Below are 22,816 nucleotides of genomic sequence, written 5' to 3'. Positions count from 1 at the left end.
TGTGGCGCTCCCATGAAAACTAAATCCACCAACTGGTTTGTGTGAAAATGAAAGTATCTTGTATTCTTTTTTATCTTGTATTTAACCCTCCGGTTGTGTTCCCGGTCAAATCTGACCGAGAGCAACTTTCATCAATCATAAATATTGTGTTTTACATTTGATTGCCTCAAGGCCTTATGATATCCTCCACACTAAGCATTTGAACATATAAAATTGCTGACTAACCACTGGCATTGAATTTTGAGGTTTCAGTCAACTTTGTAACATCGGTGGTGTTTCCGGTCAAAAATGACCGTCATAGGAAATTAATGGATAACACAAGTTGTAACAAGCTACAACATTCCAGGATGTATCAGACCTGTTCAAATACCTCATATATAAAGTTTGACACATTTCAAACTAAACAATTAGGTGTTTGTTATGGGAACCCTTCTCTTTCCCGTGCTTATTTGCCCATCCGAACCAGACCTTCCATGGAAGGTGTGGTTCACCTGGGGTGAAAGAGAAGGGTTCCCATAACTCTGGAAGGTATGGTTCTGATGGACACATAAGCACCGGAAAGAGATGGGTTCCCATAACAAACACTGAAATGTATCAAACGAAACAGGTGTTTGTTAAGGGAACCCTTCTCTTTCCCGTGCTTATATGCCCATCCAGTTATTCAGGTTAACCAATAGTCTACATTGTTTGTCTCATCAAATTTTGCACAGTATATGTTGAGATGTTGAAGAACTGATCCAATGTGTTGTTTGGCAGAGATATATAGAGTTTCAGGGTGTAACTGGCCTTCTTATTTGAAATTCTCAAAAACGGAAATGAAATATTCAATTTCTACTGTGTATTTAGTCACATTACAGTAATTTGGTCATATCTATGTTAATTTTTTAACATCTCACCGGTCTCAGCTTTCACCAGGTACCAAATTTAGCTAATTTGACCATGTAGTTTTGGAGATATGAAGCAGTTAATCAGACCGGTCTAATTAGACCGGGAACACCAAGGATGGGGGGGCAAACATGAACACAACCGAGGAGGAGAGGGTTAAGATAACAGAATTACTACTACTAACTTCTCATAGCTTTAAATTAATACCATTTTATTATTTATGTATTCACAACAGGTAAAATTGTGCCTGAAACACACAGCAGACATACACAACTGGCAGAATAACAACACAAAGAAACACATCAAACATCAAACAACTAAATCAGTTAATGTCCGAACGGACAGAGAGCACAGGGCGTATTTATGAACAGTCCTCCCGGGCCAGTCTCAGTCGTGACTGGATGTCCTTTTTGGGGAACTTAAGAGTGGCACATCCAAACCGGCTGACCCCCCACCTCTCCGGCAGTTTTTCCCGCCTCTGCACCCAGCCACTCCAGCCGGGCTTCCAGATGTACATGCTGGCGAATAACTGCGAGTTGTTCTCCCCGCCCAGAACGTAGATCCTCTTGTGCCACCGGGCCACCCCCCCGGCCCCGATCTGCTTGGGGAGCCCCGGGAAGCACCAGGCCCCCCCACCCCCTCCCCCGCCGGCCCCCCCACCCCCTCCCCCGCCTCCCCCGCCTCCCCCCCTCTCCGCCACCACCGCCCCCATCACCTCCCGCTCCGCCACGGAGCCCCGCCCCTCCCGGAAGAACAGCACCCGCCTGGTGGCGTCCAACGGGTCCAGGTCCGTGTAGTTCCCGTCTATGAAATTAGTGGCGTCCCTCATGAAGCCCCCGATCGTGCAGACCCCTCCCCGCACCGCCACGCCGCCCGCCAGGCATGTGGCGCCCGAGTCCAGTCCCACGCGGCTCCAGGACTCGGTGGCCGTGTGGTAGACCAGCACGCCCGAGTGCACCACGGCGCGGTTCTGCTCCAGCGTGGTCCCGCCGAGCAGGTAGAGGCGTCCGCGCAGGGCGGCGCAGGCGAAGGAGCGCAGCGGTAAGGGCAAGCGCGGTCCGGGGCTCCAGCGCAGCGAGGCCAGGTCCAGGGTCTCGCACGTGTCCAGCAGCGCCGCCCGGTTGCAGCCGCCCAGGGCGTAGAGGGACTCCCCGCACCCCAGCAGCCCCAGCATGGCCCGGGGCTGAGCCATGGACGGCCGCTCGAGCCAGCGGTCCAGCACGGCGTCGTACTCGTGCACCAGCGACGACACCGACCCCCCCCGGAGGATCCCGCCGGCCACGAAGAGGCGCCCCCCGACCGCCGTGCACCCCGGGCACTGCAGGGACCGCAGGGCCGCCAGCTTCTCCCACGTCCCCGTGCGCGGGTCGAAGCAATCCACCTCCCCCTCCGTCAGAGACTCGTCCTCTCTGTGCTTCAGGTCCACGCAGACGATCTTCTTCTCGAACATCCCCTCCCTGGGCCTCAGCGGACCCCCGAGACCCTCCCCGCCCACCGCCCCCGCGGGGCCCAGCTCCTGGGAGAGACGCCGGCTCTCCTCCGAAGACAGCAGGCCCGGGCGGAGGTGGTGGAGGAGGGCCGGCATGTGGGCGTAGCGCTCTAGAGGCCGGTGTTCGGCCCAGCGGCGCGCAGCGTCGTAGACCTCCCCCTCCGAGCCCACGCCCAGGCGGTCGGACCCCAGCAGGCTTCCCAGGGTGCCCGGGTCCAGCAGGAGGAAGTCCTTCTGCCGGGCCACGCGGGGGAAGTGTTGGGCCACCAGGCGCAGGGAGGCCCGGAGGAGCAGCTGGTCGTGGTGGGAGCGGGCCAGGGAGTACATGCCCAGGCAGTTGTCCACAGAGAGGTGTTCAAACAGGAACCTGGAACAGACACACACACAGAAAGTGATTTAGATGGGGTGCTTAGTTGGGGTAACCGCAGGGTTCCCGGTTCGATTCCGGCCGTGGACATATCCTGCATGTCATCCCTTCTCTCTCTCTCACCCATCCTTCCTGTCATATCTGCACTATCTCTATCATAATAAAAAGAAAAATATGAGTGGGACTGCCCCCACTCAGAAAATAAAGTGATTTAGATTATCTGTTCTTCACTTCACTTTTTGGGGGGGGTTTGTAAATAAGTCTTCTAACAGCTAAATTATTTCCTAAGTGCCAACTGCATTTTGGAGAAATTCCAATTCATGACACGTTCTAATGCTTTGGTCCTCATGTCGGGATCCGATGTAATGATCAGACTTTTGTTTTGAAAAATGTGAAGACATTTACACGTTGTTGAAAATCAACGACACATCGCTAGTCAACTAACACAGCTTGTTTTGTGAACCTGCTAACACCGAACTTCGATGTCCCGATGAGGACCAAAGCATTAGTCACGTGTCACATATACAATAGGTTACGCAACCCAGTAACCCAACGCAACCCAGTAACTATGACTACGGTTACCTAGAGCAACGGTCCTGGAGAGGCATCACTTGAAACCGATTGGCCGCCACGAACAGGTCCTCTGCCGTGTCCAGGCAGAGCCCCGCCTCCCCGGTGTAGACGAACTGGATGACGGTCTCCATGACGGACGGGGTCACCTCCTCCAATCGGATCTCATTGAGGCGGGACTCCACCAGGGGGCTGGTGAACATGGCCCGGAAGTACGGGCTCACCGCTGCCAACAGGACTCTGAAAGGAGATGGGAAAATCATTATTGTGATTGATATGGGGCTTTTTATTTTATCTCATTTTTAAAATTGTGATAGAGACAGTAGAGATGTGACAGGAAGGATGGGTGAAAAAGAGAGAGAGAGAGAGAGGAGGATAGAGACAGTAGAGATGTGACAGGAAGGAAGGATGGGTGAGAGAGAGAGAGGGAGAGAGAGAGAGGAGGATAGAGACAGTAGAGATGTGAAAGGAAGGATGGGTGAGAGAGAGAGAGGAGGATAGAGACAGTAGAGATATGACAGGAAGGGTGGGTGAAAGAGAGAGAGAGAGAGAGGAGGATAGAGACAGTAGAGATGTGACAGGAAGGATGGGTGAGAGAGAAAGAGGAGGATAGAGACAGTAGAGATATGACAAGAAGGATGGGTGAGAGAGAGAAAACTCTCTGCAAAATAGCTTCATACTATCTTATCCTGATGTGATTTTGAAAAGCAGCAACAATATTCAAATAGGCTGTGGCATTCAAACGATGATTGGTTGGTATTAACAGGCCCAAAGTGTGCCAAGAAAACATTCCCCACACCATCTGAATGAATAACAAGATGTACTGGTGTTCCTAATAAACCTGATACACAACTCTACTGCGGCATAGAAATATCAGATTATGTGATTTAACCATGACATTATTGTTATTAAATCACAGCTTCTAACAGCTCTTGGCCAATCACAATGCTTGTTGTCATCAACCAATTATATAACAGAGATTAATGCTAGAAAACCTAATCACCACATGCCGGGCCGGGCTGCCAGCCTCGAACAGCACAAATACTTACAGTTGCATCTTTGTCAGGTTTTTTGTCAGTTCACACCACTAATTGTGGTATTTTAAAATGTCATGTACTATTTTAGTGATCGAGTACACCAACGCATCCATTCAAGTGAGACAGTATTCAAGCCTATCTTTAGTAGGAATATGTGTGACATTCCTTTGTGCCTGATAATGTGCACTGTTGGAGGTCTGCTCTGCACAGTGGTTCTACTAGAAAATATGAGAGGAGGCCTGGGGTGGTCCAGTGGTCTAGCACCATGGCCTGGGGTGGTCCAGTGGTCTAGCACCATGGCCTGGGGTGGTCCAGTGGTCTAGCACCATGGCCTGGGGTGGTCCAGTGGTCTAGCACCATGGCCTGGGGTGGTCCAGTGGTCTAGCACCATGGCCTGGGGTGATCTAGTGGTCTAGCACCATGGCCTGGGGTGGTCCAGTGGTCTAGCACCATGGCCTGGGGTGGTCCAGTGGTCTAGCACCATGGCCTGGTGGGGTCCAGTGGTCTAGCACCATGGCCTGGGGTGGTCCAGTGGTCTAGCACCATGGCCTGGGGTGATCCAGTGGTCTAGCACCATGGCCTGGGGTGGTCCAGTGGTCTAGCACCATGGCCTGGGGTGATCCAGTGGTCTAGCACCATGGCCTGGGGTGGTCCAGTGGTCTAGCACCATGGCCTGGGGTGGTCCAGTGGTCTAGCACCATGGCCTGGGGTGATCCAGTGGTCTAGCACCATGGCCTGGGGTGGTCCAGTGGTCTAGCACCATGGCCTGGGGTGGTCCAGTGGTCTAGCACCATGGCCTGGGGTGGTCCAGTGGTCTAGCACCATGGCCTGGGGTGGTCCAGTGGTCTAGCACCATGGCCTGGGGTGATCTAGTGGTCTAGCACCATGGCCTGGGGTGGTCCAGTGGTCTAGCACCATGGCCTGGGGTGGTCCAGTGGTCTAGCACCATGGCCTGGGGTGGTCCAGTGGTCTAGCACCACGGTCTACAGTGCACACATATGCCCATGTCGGCATGGGTTAGAATCCGGCCCATGCCCTCTCTCTCTCTCCCTTCCTCTCCTTACTTTCCTGTCTGTCTTCACTGTATCTGTCCAATAAAATGAAAAATATGAGTGGGACTGCCCCACTCAGAAAAAAAGAAGAAGAGATGAGTCATGAGCCTATTAGAATTTGTGTGACATTCCTTTCTGCCTGATAATGTGCACCGTTGGAGGTCTGCTCTGCACAGTGGTTCTACTAGAAGATATGAGAGATTTAAGCGTTATGGAACCAGAAGGCGTGGTATGTCGTGGATATCGGCACAGCTAGTGGGGTGGTTAGGCACTCTGCGAAGCAGAGTGACGTTATATATACACCCCCTAGCTGTAATATGAAAAGATGTCAACATTCCATTTAGCCGTGCGTATATCATGGTAGTCGTTAGCCTACCTGTGACACATCAGCCTCTTCCCCTCCACCAGCAGCGTCACGTCACACAGCTGCTGAGCGTCCAGGAGCTGCTTCAACCCTGAGGAAGAGAGACAGGAAGTCAAGGCAGATAGAGACAGGAAGTCTGAGTCAGGAAGTCTGAGTCAGGAAGTCAGAGACAGGAAGTCTGAGTCAAGGCAGATAGAGGTTGGAATACAATAAATAAATAAATACATTTGAAATTTAAAACGTTTAAGCTTTAACGTTTTTTTTTCTTTTCCTGAGTGGGGCAGTCCCACTCATATTTTCATTTTATTGACAGATACAGTAGAGATTTAGACAGGAAGGATGGGTGAGAGAGAGAGGAGGGATGACATGCAGGATATGTCCCCGGCCGGAATCGAACCAGGGACCCTGCGGTTACATGGTCAAAGCTTAACCCGCTACGCCACCTAAGTGCCCCTAAAACGTTTAAGCTTTAAATGTGCTAAATGGCCATGATCAATTAGTAATAGCTAGTAATCAATGAATGAGACCATATGATAAATAACATTTAGTTAACACTACACGCTTCGTGTTTAAAGCATAATTATGTTGCAGGGAGGGAGGGAGAGAGAAAGAGAGGGAGGGAGAGAGAGAAAGAGGGAGAGAGAAAGAGGGAGGGAGAGAAATAGAGGAAGAGAGAGGGGAAGAGAGAGGGGGGGAGGGAGACAGAGACATTGGACATTCCCCTCCACCTTATGCTACAGGGTGAAGTTGCCCACATACACTGATATAGGACCAGCTTAACCTTACCCTCCCCAAACCCTACCTTTAGACCCTACCTTTAGACCCTACCTTTATACCCTACCTTTAGTGGTGTACATAGCTTCATTAGAAGCAGTTCTATCACTTTGTATCCTCAGCAAAAAAAACAGTTTTTGTCCACTAACTTCAGGGCAGCTCTGTCGACCATCTCTCTCCATTCCTTGTCGCTGTCTGAGTCTCTGTAATCTTATAAACAGGCAGCGACATTTCACATTCAGCTGAGAAGAAATGGAGAAAAACTGGCTTTCCTGGTGATGACCTTTAACCTTTCATCCCTCCCTCTTTTCCAACTTCTCATCCTCTTTGTCTGCTGCTAAAGCTACCTTCCTTCTACCATTCTCAAATTATTCTTGTTTTCAATCGAAGAAAACGGTTTTCTATCTAACATTTATATCTTTTTACAGTATTATTATAACACCACTGACCTCATGTCTTTTAGCTTGCTTTTATAGTTGTTTTTATTTTCTTAAGATTGTTGTCTTTATTTGCACTTGACACCACGGACCTCATTGTCTCTTAGCTTGTTTTATAGCATTTTCGCTTTTTAATTTGTCTAGTGTGTAATATTTGTGATATGTTATGTGTATATGTTTGTGAATATGTCTTTCTGTTTTTGCACCTTCAGAAGAACCACTACAATTTCATTGTATAGGCAACTGTACAAGGACAATAAAGTCTATTCTATTCTATTCTATTCTGTTTCAGGCGGGATTTTAACTCACAACCTTCCGACCGACCACCAGTCCAACTCACTATCCGGCATCTCACCGTGTGTGACGTAGTCCCCCAGCGGGGTGGTGCTGTCATCTGGGAAGTCCTCCTCCTCTGAATCGCTGTCAGAGAGGGGCTCCCCGCCGTCCCCATCCTGCCAGGGCTGTGGCCTCCACGTCACTGTTCTCCCCCGCACGGAGCTCATCTGAGAGAGAGAGAGGGGGGGGGGGAGGGGAGAGAAAGAGAGGGGGGAGAAGAAAAGAGAGCAGGGGAGGAAAGAGAGGGGGGGGGGAAAGAGAGGAGGGGGAGAGGGAAAGAGAGGGAAAGAGAGGGGGGGGGGAAAGAGAGGGGGGGGAGAGAGAGAGGGGGGGAGAGAGAGGGGGGGGGGAGAGAGAGGGGGGGGGGGAGAGAGGGGGGGGGAAAGAGAGGGGGGGTGAGAGAGAGAGAGGGGGGGGGGGGGAGAGAGAGGGGGGGGGAGAGAGTGAGAGGGGGGGGGGAGAGAGAGACATTGACAGACAGGGAGAGAGACAGAGACACAGAGACAGACAGATCATGACTACTGTGAACCAGCTCCAAAAAGAAGTGTTATAACTCGAGGACACACAGGCACCCTCAATTATCAATAGTCGTTGTTTTGAGCTGCACGCGGAAAAAATCGGGTAATTGATGTGTATAAGGATTATTAACTCATTGACTGCCAAAGACGCCATTTGCCGTCTTATAAATTAGTAACGTTGACTGCCAAAGACGCCATTTGAAAAACCAGATACTTTATTTTTCTGTTTTGGTAGTCTGTCCAATGTCACACTTGCCCTTCTCCACCGGCACTAGTTTTGGATCTAGCTTGCTGTTCATTATTTTGATGATAAATTGTAGATAGCTAGCTATAACATCTTCATGAGTCATCTACGTTTCTACATCTCTGTCGAATACTACACAGCAGAGTTTGACTTGAGTTTTTACAACGCGCAACTGCCAGAAAAACATACCGGCATATACAGTAAATCGATATTGTCGAACCCTATATATATATATACACACACATACATAACCATACAGGCTAAATACTGATTAACAGTTCATCACTGTAACCCCCCTCCCCCCCTACGCAAAACATGTCCACCGCGTGTACTGATAATGGACATGTCGGACAGCCCACCTGGGGGTCAGGGTTCATGGGGGGTTGAATAGCTGTAGAATGTAGATTGGTTTCACGGCTACATTATTGTCATAGTGCAGCATTTGGAATATATTTTATACATAACTAGCTAGATGTGATAGCTTGGTAGCTTACAATCAATTATAGCGCGTTTTCCGAATGCGGACGATTGACCCTTAGCTAGCATCTAATTGGAAAGAGTCCGAATTGTCCAACTACCGAATAAGTCCACTTGACGAACTGTTTTACCTATAACATACATAACTAGTTATGTTTAATGACCTATATGTAATATATGACCTATATTTAATGACCGTATACCAGCCGTCAATGACGAAAGCTCTAATGAATAGCAACTAAGCTAACGAAATGCTAACGCTAACACGTTGATCCTTAGCTAGCATCTAATTGGAAACAGTCCGAATTGTCCAACTACCGAATAAGTCCACTTGACGAACTGTTTTACCTATAACATACATAACTAGTTATGTTTAATGACCTATATGTAATATATGACCTATATTTAATGACCGTATACCAGCCGTCAATGACGAAAGCTCTAATGAATAGCAACTAAGCTAACGAAATGCTAACGCTAACACAGCTAGTTCAATGACAGTGCACACACCGTTTAAAGCCAGATTAATTCAATAACATAATTGCAGCACGTGAGATATTAACACATTAATATGTCAATTGATAAGATATGAAAATGTCTTCCATACATTGTGGAAGGCTTTCCGCGGTGTCTTGGGCCTGGCAGTTCAATTTAAGACTCTCGTCGGTCTGGGCGGTGAGCAGCTAACAGGTCGATGGTCGGAGAGAAAAGAAAGACTCGACGTCTGTGGAGTTGGTGTGTCTAGGACCGGAGCGGGAAGGAGTCACGTGAGAGGAAACAGGACCCGTGTAATTTGCACTTCTGAAAAAAACACGCAATTAACTCCGTTATCATTGAACATGTGAGATAGTTCAACAGTTTACAACAACATTTAAGTTTTGCCCATATACATGCACCTTAATTCATGGATACCTATATTACCGGTATATCTTGTATTTTTATTAACTGCTGTGCAACACATTGTCTCTGAATATTTATCTGAAAATAGCAGCTATGGAGTCCATAAGGAGCCTATCATTTACTGTGTCTTTTAGCTCAACTTCATACTTTGATTATTTTTTTTCTTCAGTAAACTGTTTCAGAACTACTTGACTGTGCTACTTAATGAGTCAATTGCGTAGTCAGTGGCAGGTGTAAGAGATGAGTAAGTGGTGGCTTGCCTCAGGCATGAATCTAACCACCCCAAATCAAACAACCAACCGAACTGATCTTGAACCAGTTTATTAAGACGCCACCAGATCGTCGCTCATCAAAGACACAGTAAATAGGCTAATTATGGACTCTATAGATGCTATTTTCAGATAACTAAATTAAGAGACAATGTGTTGCACAGCAACAGTTAACAAAATACAAGATAGAATATAGGTAGCCTATCCATAAATTAAGGTGCATGTATATGGGCAAACTTTAATTTGGTTGTAAACTGTTGAACTATCTCACGTCTTAACGGAGTGAACACGTGATTCCTTCCCTGTTATTCCTGGTCGTGGACGATTCTGTCTTTCTGACTTTCTCAGCCTGCTCGCTGCCACATCCAAGACCATCAAGACACTGCGGAAAGTGTTGCGTAATGTATGGAAGACATTTGATCAAATTACATATAAATGTGTTAATGTCTTACACGTGCTGCAATTATGTTATTGAATTAATCTTGCTTTATGGTGTGCACTGTGCACTATCATTGGGTTACTGTTAACATTTCGTTAACCTAGTTGCTATTAATTAAAGCTTTAGTAATTAACGGTTTGTATACGGCCAGGTAATTAAACATAATTAGTTATGTATTGTATAGCTAAAACTGTTTGGTAAGTGGACTAATTCGGGGATTTTGCTCAAGCGTTTGGACAATTCTGACTCTTTCCAATTAGCAGGATCGTCCGCATTCGGAAAACGCGCTATAATTGATTGTTAGCTACCAACCTATCAAACTGGAGTGGGGGGGGGGGGGAGGAGGGCTGCAAATGCATTTGTCTCCCTAATTGCTGATGATGATCAATCAGTAGTATTTAAGCATAAAGATTTGTTGCCATGACACTGTAATTCTTTTACTACAGCCAATCCCAAAACCAATCATGGAAGAATGGGACGAGGTAATTTGCCACCTGACCATTAACTTCATCAAACACATTTTGATATGAATCATACTAAAATGAAGAGGCAGTTTTTTCCCCTCACAATCACACTCTCTGTTTGCAGGATGCTACTATCAGTACCAGCAATGGTAAGTTAAAGACCCATTTTAAGTTATGAAACGTTACATTTACATTTTTGGCATTTAGCAGACGCCTTATTCCAAATTACTTACAATCGATACATTTGACTAAGCAAGTGAATCATCAATTCACTAGTTGTAGCAGGAAGAGTTATCCAGCTCAGGCCAGGGGCCATTGGCAGTCGTGCTAGAAGAAGAAATAATTTTACATTTACAAATAATCAATAGCCTGATGGTTCCTTATCACACTGGCAGAGCTAACAAGTTCACAGGTGACATGGCTTTGTACACAGAATACTGAAGGAATGATTTCCTTTTTTTAGGGGGTGTTCTCACTAGAACATTTGCTTCACTTGAAACAGAGTTTAGGATAAAGTTCGCTTTGCTCTGTGTTTGGAGCTGTGAGAACTCGCATTCGAAGTCGCTCCCGCAGCAAAGAACCCTTGGATGCTCCGCTTGAAAAGGGTGGTTTCGCTTCGGTTAGAAACGATGCATCCATCACTTTGCTTCGCTTTTGGTGAGAACGCTGCTCGAGGCAGTCCATAGGAAAACAACAGCGCACGCGTGTTGATCTGTATAAGAGCGGGACAACGGGCAACGGACAACTACCACGTCTGTTACTTCGATTGCGTATGTTACTTCGTTTACATGAAGGCTTGTGAAAACGCAAATCAGAGAAATAATTTATGCAACAATGTTGCGAAGTCATCCACTTGCTCCGGGTCTCGATTCGGACTTTCATGTGAGAACATGACCTTAAAGACTAAGCATCTCCTCTCCCAGTGGCATGACCTCATGAAACAGTGAAGGCCACAGTTAGTACACTGCTCAAAAAAAATGAAGGAAACACTTAATCACAGTATTTTCAGGTTCGCCATTGGTGCCCCGTTCTCTTCACAGATGAGAACAGGTTCACACTGAGCATGTGACAGACATGAAAGAGTGTGGAGACGCCGTTGCGAATGTTATGCTGCCTGCAACATCATCCAGCATGACCGGTTTGTCAGTGATGGTATGGGGAGGCATATCCTCGAAGTGTCCCCATTCATTTCTTTGAGCAGTGTATATTACCAAGGTGGTAAATTAAACGTTTACCAATTGAATAGGCATCTGAATATCTGGGATGAATGATCGCTAGATGGGCTGTTATGCTGATCTGAACCTCCTGTCTACTCTTCCACAGGCAGAGGAGCTAGGGGAGGAGGCGGAGGCTTCAAACGCTTTGCTTCAGGTGGTTACATTTAGTACCTAATATAAAGAGTGTTTCAAGCCATTTTGTTCTTTGTGTTTTTTGAATTAAGAAAAACAGACTAGTTACAGAAAGAAATTCAAGCCAATCTTGAGTTGCAATTGTAGTTAGTAAAACTCAACAAAATTCCATTTTATGTACTATGATAATGATACTATGATAAGTTGCTTTACTCCGGCTGAATGCTTGTTTTCTTCTGAACAGGGAGCACTGATGAGAATGGGAACAAAGGTAAGTGTTGACTGATATCAGAGGTCATACTGTTTCCCAAAAGATTGAAGTCCATAACATGACCCCCCGGTTTGAGACCCTTTCTCAGTAAATAGGCTTTTTTTCTTTCAGGGGGTGACGGAGGCAGCTCTTGGAATAGTGGTTGGGAGAGAGGAAGAGGTGAGAATGTCTGCTGCTGGTTGGACCTGACTGGGGTCTATTCGGTCTGACGGAACTTCTCCAATATTACGAGACATTTTCTCAACCATACAATTCTTATCTGAATGTTCTGAACAGGCCTCCTGAAAGGCATTAGTTTGTATGGTGTGGATTCATTGAGCTGAGTATTTTAACTGCTTTTAAATGCTTGACAATTGAATGCTTTTAAACCCTGAAGTAATGTAATGTCCTGTTGTCTTAACAGGGGGTGGAAGTGGTGGATTCAGAAGTGGTATATTCAGTTTATCATTTTTTCCTTCTTTGTGCCTCTTAATGTGTTGATCTTTCATTGTCTGACAAGCTTCTTTGTGACTTGCTGCAAAAAAAATATCTGTTTTACAGGGGATGGTGATAACATCAATGAAAAAGGTATGATGGTTTTCATATACTGAATGCAGGATAACATGCTCTGTTGCCAAGTTCACACCATGGCGCAGCGCCACTCTTACATTGTTTGGGGAGAACCTTGGGGGTGTAATGGCGGTAAACCATTGAATTCTCCTCACTTCTGCTATTATTTCCCCTCAGGTTTTGGAGGTGGCAGAGGAGGTCGTGGGGGCAGAGGAGGCTTCCACTCTAGAGGTACATCTGATTCTGCACCACTGGAGGCTGGTGACGGTGAAATGAGGAACACCCCATTCCTCCTTCCATCCGAATGAGCCTGTCTCCTGATTTCTGCCTCCACTGATCTCCCCTTCTAGAATGTTCTGTTAGCTCCATGACTGATGAAGAACAAACATGTCACACACCTGATACAGGCACACGCAGATGCTTGGTTAATCTGTGAAGATGAACACCAACTATGCTCATAAGAATGTACTAGTTGAGTTGCTGATGGGTGTGATCTCAAACGTGATTTCCTGGTTTCAGATGGTGAAGATGGAGGTGGAAGAGGAGGCTTCGGTGGAGGAGGTAATTCAGTGGGCGTTTTGTGTGTTTTTTAAAACCTTTTATTTTACCAGGAATTTCCATTGATGTCTGAGGACATGGGGTTAGAGTGTTGGATGAAACTGCCTTGCCGCACAAGTCCATCTCCTTACAGTGTGTCTTGTCTTTGTTCTCCTCAGGCTACCGTGGAAGAGACGAAGAAGTGTTCTCCAAAGGTTCTGTCTTTGAGATATTACCTTATCAATGAATGGTCATGATTGATTTGTGGAAAGCATAACTTGATTTGTTGACGAGGTGGCCCGGCCACTCTTGCATTATTTGGGGAGAACCCTGAAATGAGCTGTCCTCTGATTTCTGCTTCCCTGGTTGACAGGAGAGATGGGCTCCTGCCCTATTTGTGTGCAAGGCTTACTTACTTAAACATGGTTTTCTTGCTGTCTTATTGAGACCTGTTTCCCACATCAGGCTCCCGGGATGGTGAGGGAGGAGACGGTGATGCTGATGGTCAGTATGTTCATACCTGATGGCCATGGGCTCTAAATATTGCAAACTTTCTCTTCTACTGTAAACCGTCTCTCCTGGGTGGTCTAGCTAAGCAGGAGTTTCGGAGTATCTAAGGCCTCCCTAAGACCTTCTAGGGTGACCTGTGCCTCCCCTCCCTCCTTAGCACCTCCAAGGGTGACCTATGTGCCCCCCACCCCCTCTGAAGAGGACTCTGATGTCTTCGCTCAGTTTGAAACGGGCATCAACTTTGACAAGTATGACAACATCCTGGTGGATGTCAGTGGCAGCAACCCCCCCAAAGCCATCCTGGTGAGTTCCTTCCTGGTGTCTTCATGTTGCCTCAGTTGATGACTTTCACTACCTGATGAGCAATTTTTTTAACCAATTTTCACAAATTGTCTTGAATGGTTTACATTTGCTTGTTTGTCTGTGAATTGTTGTATGATCTGAAGGTAAATTGAGAGACCGTAACACTATCCCCCCATCTCTGTCCCCCCAGACGTTTGAAGAGGCTGCCCTGTGTGATTCTCTGAACAGGAACGTCACCAAGTCTGGCTATGTGAAGCCCACCCCGGTGCAGAAGCATGGCATCCCCATCATCTTAGCCGGCAGAGACCTCATGGCCTGTGCCCAGACCGGCTCTGGAAAAACAGTGAGTCACCTTCTACAATCTACACAAAAATGTTCTATATATATCCACCAATATTTTTGGATGCATAATACTGATCAATACACAGTTTTAATCTGTTTTCTATCAACACTTGGCTCTAGCATGTTTTATCAACATGTTTTGAATTCAAGTGCACCCTGCACAATTGCCTTTATTTTCTCTCTTTGTGCAGACAAATCAATTAATACAATTGACAACAACAATCTGTAAGGGACTAATGATTGTTTTGCTGTAAACCGCTCCCCAGGCTGCGTTCCTGCTGCCCATCCTGCAGAAGCTGATGGCGGACGGTGTGGCAGCCAGCAGGTTCAGCGAGGTGCAGGAACCAGAGGCCATCATCGTGGCTCCCACGAGGGAGCTCATCAACCAGATCTACCTGGAGGCCAGGAAGTTCGCCTTCGGGTGAGGAAGGCAGCCCTTCTAGAATGTGTTATAAAACATTAAGGAGTTTTAGAAAGTGTCCCGAACATTCCCCAGTTCTAGGATGAATGCCACATTTTCAGCAAAGCGTGAATGTTGTTTTGCCCAAAGGGACTAAACATGATGTGACAACATTGTCCCTCTCCTCTGCAGGACGTGTGTGCGCCCTGTAGTGGTCTATGGGGGCATTATCACCGGCTACGCCATAAGAGAGGTGCTGAAGGGCTGCAACGTGCTCTGTGGAACTCCGGGGAGACTGCTGGACATCATTGGAAGAGGGAAGGTAACCTCATCTACTGTACCTCATCTGACCTGCAGTACACGCTATTGTACACGTATTGTTTAACGTATGAGAGCAGTTGGTGGCAGGTGATCCATATGCCTTTAGTTCTATCTATCCTACCATATCATGTGCTTTTTTTCATATAACTCCTATTTTAGAGACTCTACACTGGCTTCCTGTTAAGTTCAGAATAGATTTCAAAATCCTTCTGCTTGTTTATAAAGCTCTCACTGGCACAGCACCAGAATATCTGAAAGACCTTTTGCTAGCATATCAGCCCAATGTGTACCACAGATTTGGTGAGGCTGCAAATATGTTCAAGTCAAGACTGAAAACCCATTTTTTAATATTGCCTTTGAATGACTAAATAATTTAATAACCATCGGAGTACGGGAAACAACAAACTGCAAATCCACGGGATCATTATGAAGAAGGGGTGTAAGTAGGCCTACAATGCTACAATAGGCTCCATGTCCAGGAAATTGTGTTTCCTTCACACTTTAATTTTCATAAATATCACTATTTTACTTATAGAAATGTTATGATATAATAACATATGAAAATATTTACTTTCAAGGAAACATTGTTTATTTTGTCACCCTGAAGATCCATAGCAACACAACACTTCTTTTTATATAATGACAGTCAATCAATCAAATTGATTTGGATAGGGATTTTTACAAAACTATTGTCTCCAAGGCACAAGAACAATACTAAACAATATAAACAATAAATACAAACAATATGAACACCGAACCATAGACCAGAGTTGATTGTGTTCCATCCTCTGGTCCTGGTCAGATGCTCCTGTGAAGCCGGAGCGACTGTCCTGCATGGCCGTCCAGTCCGGCTCCCAGATCTCCTCTAACGTATCCTGCTTCTGGGATGCCGGGAGGAGGCAGGAGCTGCCTGGGGGAGTAGAGGAGGTGCCCACTACCTACACTCTGTTGGCCACCATAGTGTAAGTCACTGGCTCTGTGGATACGCATTGTGGTGTTTGGGTCAGGGGAGGCTGGTGGAGGTAGAAACCGGAGGAGGTGCTCATTGCGATGGATATCTCATTCCATTCCATGCATTACAACGAGCCCGTCCTCTGATTTTGACCTCCATGTATGATAATGAATAATATTACATTATTATTATATTAAGATAATTCTGTTTTTATAACATTGTATTGATTATGAGGACATCAGCAATTTGTTGTTAACTACAGATAGTGTGCAACTGAAATCAGCAATTTGAGTTGGTGGACTCTCGAATATATTTAAATTCCAGGCTCTGGGGCAACAAAAGGTGAAAATGTTTAAAAGGGTGTGGGTAGACTGTCTATACAGGGACTTGTATTCCATACATGCATTTGTTTTCAATTGCTCTCAGCAATCAGTTAATCTGGCTCCAGTTGTGATCAAGCGTCTTAAACAGTGGCAGCTTTTAGTTTCCCTTCCAAACAAACTGGATCATATTAGCCATAGACTAATATACATCGGACTGGTGGAAAAATAAGGAGAATCAACTCAGGATGAGTTTATATTTCCCTGCAGGGATTCCAACAAGACATTCATAAGTAAGGCACAGAGGAGCAGTGGCGTCATCTTCTTTGAAACGTTCCCTATGTTCATGGAACTGGACGTGTGGGTGAAGGTAGAGAACGGACTGGGGCAGGTCCAGTCTGATGTCCTGAACATATCGGCAGAGGAGCTGGGTAGGTGGACACCAATGGACCTCAGTCTCATCATGATGATTTGTTAAAAAATGTTTAAAGGAGAGAGGTAAGTCTAATCCTTATTACAGTCTTGACGGAATGACAGAGAGAGATATAGAGAAGAGGGATCATAGTACAATATACTGTATATAGAAAGATTCCAAAGGTTTTGGTTACACACACAAAAAAAGATTGATAGGGGAACTATGTCTTTTCGAGTGTAGAGCCAAAAGAAGATAAAATGCTTCACTGTCCCATTACTTCCGCAGAGCACTGTCTATAGTGTAATGATCTATATGTCTTTCCTGTTTTGCAGTGAAAACAAACCCCCCCTCCAAAGTCAGAATCATCTCGGAGAAGCAATTTGCCAGATCTCTCATCGTGAACTGGACCCACCCTATCCACAAAACATACGGCATACTGAAGTACAACATCCGCTACTGCAAGGCCACTGCTGGAGAGTGGACCGAGGTAAATATGAATTTTACAGGTTTATATAATACATGCATGTACTATTCTCACCGGCTATTTGGTCAATTGGGAAGCAATCTGTTCTGCCGTTTTCAAAGTCACTTTGATTGTCTCTATAGATCATTGTAATGGTGGTCTTGGATGTTCTGTTGTGCTGTGTGTCCTGGTGTCTAATGTGCTGCGACCCCCCCTCCCCCAGGTGCCCCGGGCAGATACTGAGAAGTACATGGAGACGTTCCGGCTGCAGAGCCTGAGGCCTGACACCGTGTATGTGGTTCAGGTGCGCTGCATTCATGACAAGGACTACGGCTACTGGAGCGACTGGAGCAGTAACACCACCGCCAGGACCCCTGAGGCCGGTGAGTGTAAGAGCCAGTCACCACAACCATTAAAAGGGAAGTTTGCAGACTTCCGGTGGCGAAACGTGCAAGATGGCTGCTTAATTTTGAGCTCCCAATAGCCAGATAAAACTAACCCCCTTAATTCATAAACTTTAATACAAATCGTTATAAAATATATTGGAATGAGTGGGGGAAAGAAAACTAGAGGACAAAAGAAATGTGATGAGCAACAAATAAAGAATTCTACGGAGATGGATGACGCTCAAGGCTCAGGCGAAGGCTCGGGAGAAAACGTTAGCTTAGTGCTACGTAGCATCAGTGAGGGAATACGTGATTTCAGTGCCAGTGATTCCCAGAGAGCAATGGAAGGATGTCGCGTGAGAGGAAGGGGAATCTTGGGAGTTGTAGGAATTTACACAAATGGGCAATTTTGAACATCAGGACTGATTCAAAGGGCATTCAAAGATATCTTGATATCTTGATCAGATTAGTGTCTAGTTCATTGTATCAGTATGTGTGGTAGAACTGTACCGTGATATCTGTCATTGGTGAGATATGTGACGTCTCCTCTGTCCTCTCTCCTCTAGAGCCCTCCAGTAAGCCTGATCTGTGGAGGGTGGTCATGCCTGTCCAGGGGCAAGCTGAACGGAGAATACAACTGATGTCTAAGGTAGGGAAAGAAACACTGACACATTACATACAACACAGGTATGATAGTAGATTTTAATCCATGTTTGGTTAATAGTGAAGAATGAGAAGAATCCTCATCTACACATGATCCCCCAATTGCTACACAACTGTTTTCAAGTCTGGGTAAAGTCTTTATTGTCTGGTTGGCAGTTGATCACTGGGTCTTGTTTCAATGTTGAATAGTGTGAGAGAAAATTATTATATGTAATAAGCTACATTTAAGAACCAAACATCATCTTGGGTTGAATGTCTGCAGCAGACTGTAGAAGATGATTTCCTGTTGTCACACAATAGAACCAGTTTCTCTACTTTAAGCTTGACATTGGCTAAGACAAAGACCTGATTGCCCTCTTTTCTCCCTGAGTGGACGAGGCCATCTGGAGCAGTTTTGTGTTTTTGTGTTGCCCAGACCCGGTGCTCTGGGACCAGACTGAACCAGTTGTGGCTATTGTGTTCCGTTTTCACCTTTGTCTCCCTGGGAGAAAGTGGGGGCCGATTCCCCCCTAGCCTTCATCAAAATCATCTTCATCACTGTACAAGTCCACACCCATTGCTCATGATTGGTCTAAACCTCACCTGAGGGCGGACCCCTTACCTGAAGGTACCTGATTGTATAAATACTGAGATGAAATGAATGATCTGGACTTTACGAGGAACTTTCACTGTTAAGACTTGTCTGACGTGCTTGTAAACTTCCTCCTTCTGCAGAAGAATATTAAATATCTTTTCTTATACATCTTGAAACGAAACAGGCTGCCATTATTGAATAATTTACTCTAACATTCCCTTCTTGTTTTTTTAGTTTTTTTTTCTTTCCTAGCACCAGGGGAGCCACCCCTCCCAAATGTCGTTGTTTGGTACCTGTACTATAGCAATGACAATAAAGTTCATTCATTCATTCATTCACAAGTGTAACAATTACACATTTGCTCCACTTGATGGCAACCTCAACTATGGAAAAACACCTCTAGTTTTCTTCAAGGAGTGTGAGGAGAAGGTCTACCACTAGAGGTCAGTATAGCACTGCATCACAAGGACCCTTTGTCAATGGTTCCTTGCATCCTCTCTTCCGTCCTTCACTGGCTTCCTACTCAAAACACATTGGAGGAGCAGATCAGGGTTCCTCCCTTAGATATTCTCCTCCAATGAGAGAGGAAGTGAGAAGAAGTGAGAGGAGGACGGAGGAGAGGACGTGAGGAAAGGGCTGTTGTCATCAGAATGGGATTGATGGCCTGATACAAAATGTGTGATTCATGTTTGGAATAACCGCTCTGAGATGTCAACCGAATAGAGTGAAAATAGCTTGGTTGGTCAGGCAACTGGACTTTTACACAAACATTCAATGTTTGGAGAAATGAGTCATTCCTCACGTTTACAGTACCAGTTTGTTTTGACAGTGAATCAGTTTATTTAATACATCTGCTACTACTAAGCACTCTTACCCCCAGGAGTGCTGCACAAGCAGTGGAGGCTGGTGGAGGTAGAAATCAGAGGACGGGACTGAGCTTCTGTTTAAGTGGGGTATAGGAGGAAGTTATTAGAGCAGCTTCAAGCTCCTTTAGCTAGGATTTGAAAGTACACACGTCTACATACTGTGAAAAGGTGAAATGACAACTAGAGGTAATACACATAGAAGAGTTTTCCTCTTCCCTCATTTACTAGACTCAAGTTTACATGTAATGTATGGCTCTTCTTCTCTTATCTTCCACTAGGTACATGATGTCTTCTTCACACAGTAATTACATGATCTAAATGTCTCCCTTTCCCTACCTTGTCACAATCCCTCATAGTAGTCGGTGCACTTTCAAAGACTAGCTAAATGAGCTTTATGCTGCTCTAATTACCACCTTCCACCTAAACCCCACTTAGATAGAAGCTCACTCTCCCAGCCTTGTAGACCTTGGTTCAAATAGTCGATATTGTTTCAAATACGTTGACGTGCTTGATTGAGTTTGCCTGGCACATTGGAACCACTGAAATAGTCCCAAAAGTGCAAAACTGCCCATATACTGTAGCATTCTAGGCATGCTCAATCAAACGCTAAAATATATAGAATTGTATTTATCTAGGGTAGTCTTATTGTGATATAATTTTGTATGTGTTTAAAAGTACCTGTAGCTCTATCTGTGTAGGCCAGAGAGAGATAAGAACATCTTCTATGTTCTAAATTCTAAAGTAGAACTTGTTTGACCTGTTGCCTCTAAGTCCGCTGCCTCAGTCCCCATCATCTCTGACCCTCTCCACTGCAATTCTCCTCATAATTATGCAACCGGTCCGTTGTTAAAAGTGGTTATTATTGCTGCACAGTTTGTGTCTGATTCACACCTGGCATGATGTTAGAGACTAAGTATGTCCGTGATGTCATTGTCAGGAGCGTTAGAGTTTTGAGCTGACAGATTTACGGTAACATTTGATCCGGTGACACTACAGAGACCTGAGGCAGAGCAACGCTAGGGGGTGAAAACTCACATGCTGTTAGCGCTTGGCTGGGGCGGCAGTTAGCGCTTGGCTGGGGTGGCATTCCCATTACCAATCTCTGTCCCTCATCCCTCATCCCACTTATTATCACCCTTCATAGATTCATAAGGATAAGGATATATATGTGAAGGCAGCTGGTGAAACCGGGAACAATTCGGCAACCAATCAAATTGTTCAGACTTTTATTCTGAAAATGTTAAATAAATGTCAACGTTGAAAAAAAAGACACACTTGCTAGTCAAGTCAAAACATTGCAATGCAATGGACTCGGTGAACAATTTGATTGGTTGCCGACTTGTTCCCGGTTTCACCAACTGCCTTCACGTGGATATTGTATATCTCCATCTAGCCCATGATTCAATCAATCCTATGTTTTGAAATGCGATGCAAAGGGAGTAAAGAAGTCAGGGGAGGCTGGTGGAGGCAGAAATCAGAGGACGGAATCAAATAAGGGTTGGCATCAAGTGGTGTTTGATACCATTCCTCATTCCAAACACGTGGTTGATCCCATTCCTCATTCCATTCCAAGCATTTACAATGAGCCCATCCTCCCGATTCCTGTCTCCCCCAACAGGAGTGCACACGTGCAGACCTGAGTGAGAGCAACGCTAAGGGGTGAAACTTCACATGCAGCTAGTGATTGGCTGGGTGTTGGGATGCCCTTGGAGGCGTTCCGGAGAGTCTTGCAGCCTCGACAGATGTTATGGCTTTCACAGATAGTTGTGGTGCAATAGAACTGTCTGTGACATACCCTGGGCAGAGGTCAGGGAGCCTTTCCCCACTTGATGTGTCAAACTTAGCGTGGCACCAGAATAGAAGCTGTCAGTAGTCTGAAGAATTTTCCCCCCGTTCACTGAATTCTCTCTCTCTCTCTCTCTCTCTCTCTCTCTCTCTCTCTCTCTCTCTCTCTCTCTCTCTCTCTCTCTCTCTCTCACACACACACACAGCTTTCATCTTGAAATACTGTATATAGGTCAAATGTCTTCATGTAAACCAAGTGGTGATGTTGGATGACTTGGTAATTATTAACTTACAGCAATTGCCAGATCTCATTCTAGTATAGATATACTGTACATCTGCTGGTGAAGGTAGAAATTGGGGGACAAGCTCATTGTAATGCATACAATAGAATGAGGAATGGTATCCGATTTCTACCTAAATGGTAAATGGACTGCAATTATATAGGACCTTATACTAAATTGCTTTACAATTTTCGCATCATAGCCAAGATCAAGTCCTTCCTCACCCCCAGCGACCTGAGGAGGGTCGTCCTCATGCTAATATCATCTAGGCTCGACTACTGCAACTCACTATATGCGGGACTTCCTGATAAGACCATCTACCGCCTGCAGCTAGTCCAAAATGCCGCTGCCAGGCTGGTGTCAGGCACCAAAATGAGGGACCACATCTCCCCTGTCCTCATCTCCCTTCACTGGCTCCCAGTGAAGAAGAGAGTGAAGTTCAAAATCTGCACCTTTGTTTTTAAAGCTCTCAACAGTCTCGCCCCACCATACATCAAGGACCTCCTGGACCAGTCTACCTCCTCAAGGCCCAGACCCAGGCTCAGGTCCGACGCCCAACTCAGCCTGAGGGTCCCACGTACCAACCTCAAGAGGAAGGGTGACCGTGCCTTTGCGGTGATAGCACCGACCCTGTGGAACGCGCTCCCTTCTGCCATCAAGTTTGCCCCCACTCTGGACTCCTTTAGAGCCAAGTTAAAAACCCACCTCTTCCAAAATGACATTCCCTAAATCTACTCCCTATTTGTTGTGAATTGTATGCCTGAGTTTTACGTTTAAGTCGTCTGTGTCTGATTGCTTTCTGTGTTCCTTGTCTTTGTCTTTATCTGTTCCTTTACCCGGGCTGCGCCCCGGGCCGATGTAAAAGTTGGATGGGGGGCGCATTATAAATGAAATTAACATAACATAA

At 45.8% G+C, this 22,816-nt stretch overlaps 3 protein-coding genes across 3 annotated transcripts; 2 read left to right on the top strand and 1 right to left on the bottom strand.

The window, feature by feature from the left end:
- Positions 1–1,246: 1,246 nt before the first annotated feature.
- LOC308149804 (kelch repeat and BTB domain-containing protein 8-like) lies at positions 1,247–7,478 on the bottom strand (the record flags this gene model as incomplete). The annotated part of the gene is made up of 4 exons (XM_080522693.1): positions 1,247–2,741; positions 3,324–3,551; positions 5,777–5,855; positions 7,331–7,478. 4 exons carry the CDS (start codon positions 7,476–7,478, stop codon positions 1,247–1,249), a joined length of 1,950 nt encoding a protein of 649 aa, XP_080378819.1.
- A 3,144-nt stretch (positions 7,479–10,622) lies between these two features.
- On the top strand, positions 10,623–15,508 carry LOC308149803 (ATP-dependent RNA helicase DDX4-like; the record flags this gene model as incomplete). Its single annotated transcript, XM_080522692.1, has 10 exons — positions 10,623–10,640; positions 10,747–10,771; positions 12,969–13,022; positions 13,311–13,352; positions 13,508–13,543; positions 13,996–14,141; positions 14,332–14,484; positions 14,750–14,904; positions 15,076–15,205; positions 15,500–15,508. 10 exons carry the CDS (start codon positions 10,623–10,625, stop codon positions 15,506–15,508), a joined length of 768 nt encoding a protein of 255 aa, XP_080378818.1.
- An 83-nt stretch (positions 15,509–15,591) lies between these two features.
- LOC308149802 (interleukin-6 receptor subunit beta-like) lies at positions 15,592–21,506 on the top strand (the record flags this gene model as incomplete). Its single annotated transcript, XM_080522691.1, has 7 exons — positions 15,592–15,643; positions 16,007–16,166; positions 16,747–16,907; positions 17,224–17,378; positions 17,578–17,737; positions 18,307–18,389; positions 21,462–21,506. The coding sequence occupies exons 1-7, from the start codon at positions 15,631–15,633 to the stop codon at positions 21,504–21,506; spliced, it is 777 nt and encodes a 258-aa protein (XP_080378817.1). The 5' UTR covers positions 15,592–15,630.
- Between the last annotated feature and the right edge of the window lie 1,310 nt (positions 21,507–22,816).

Source organism: Nansenia antarctica (genome assembly GCF_963989245.1).
Source record: "Nansenia antarctica genome assembly, chromosome: 2".
Classification (NCBI taxonomy): domain Eukaryota; kingdom Metazoa; phylum Chordata; class Actinopteri; order Argentiniformes; family Microstomatidae; genus Nansenia; species Nansenia antarctica.
Note: the sequence above shows the minus strand (reverse complement) of the source record. Positions and strands in the feature narration are given on the sequence as shown.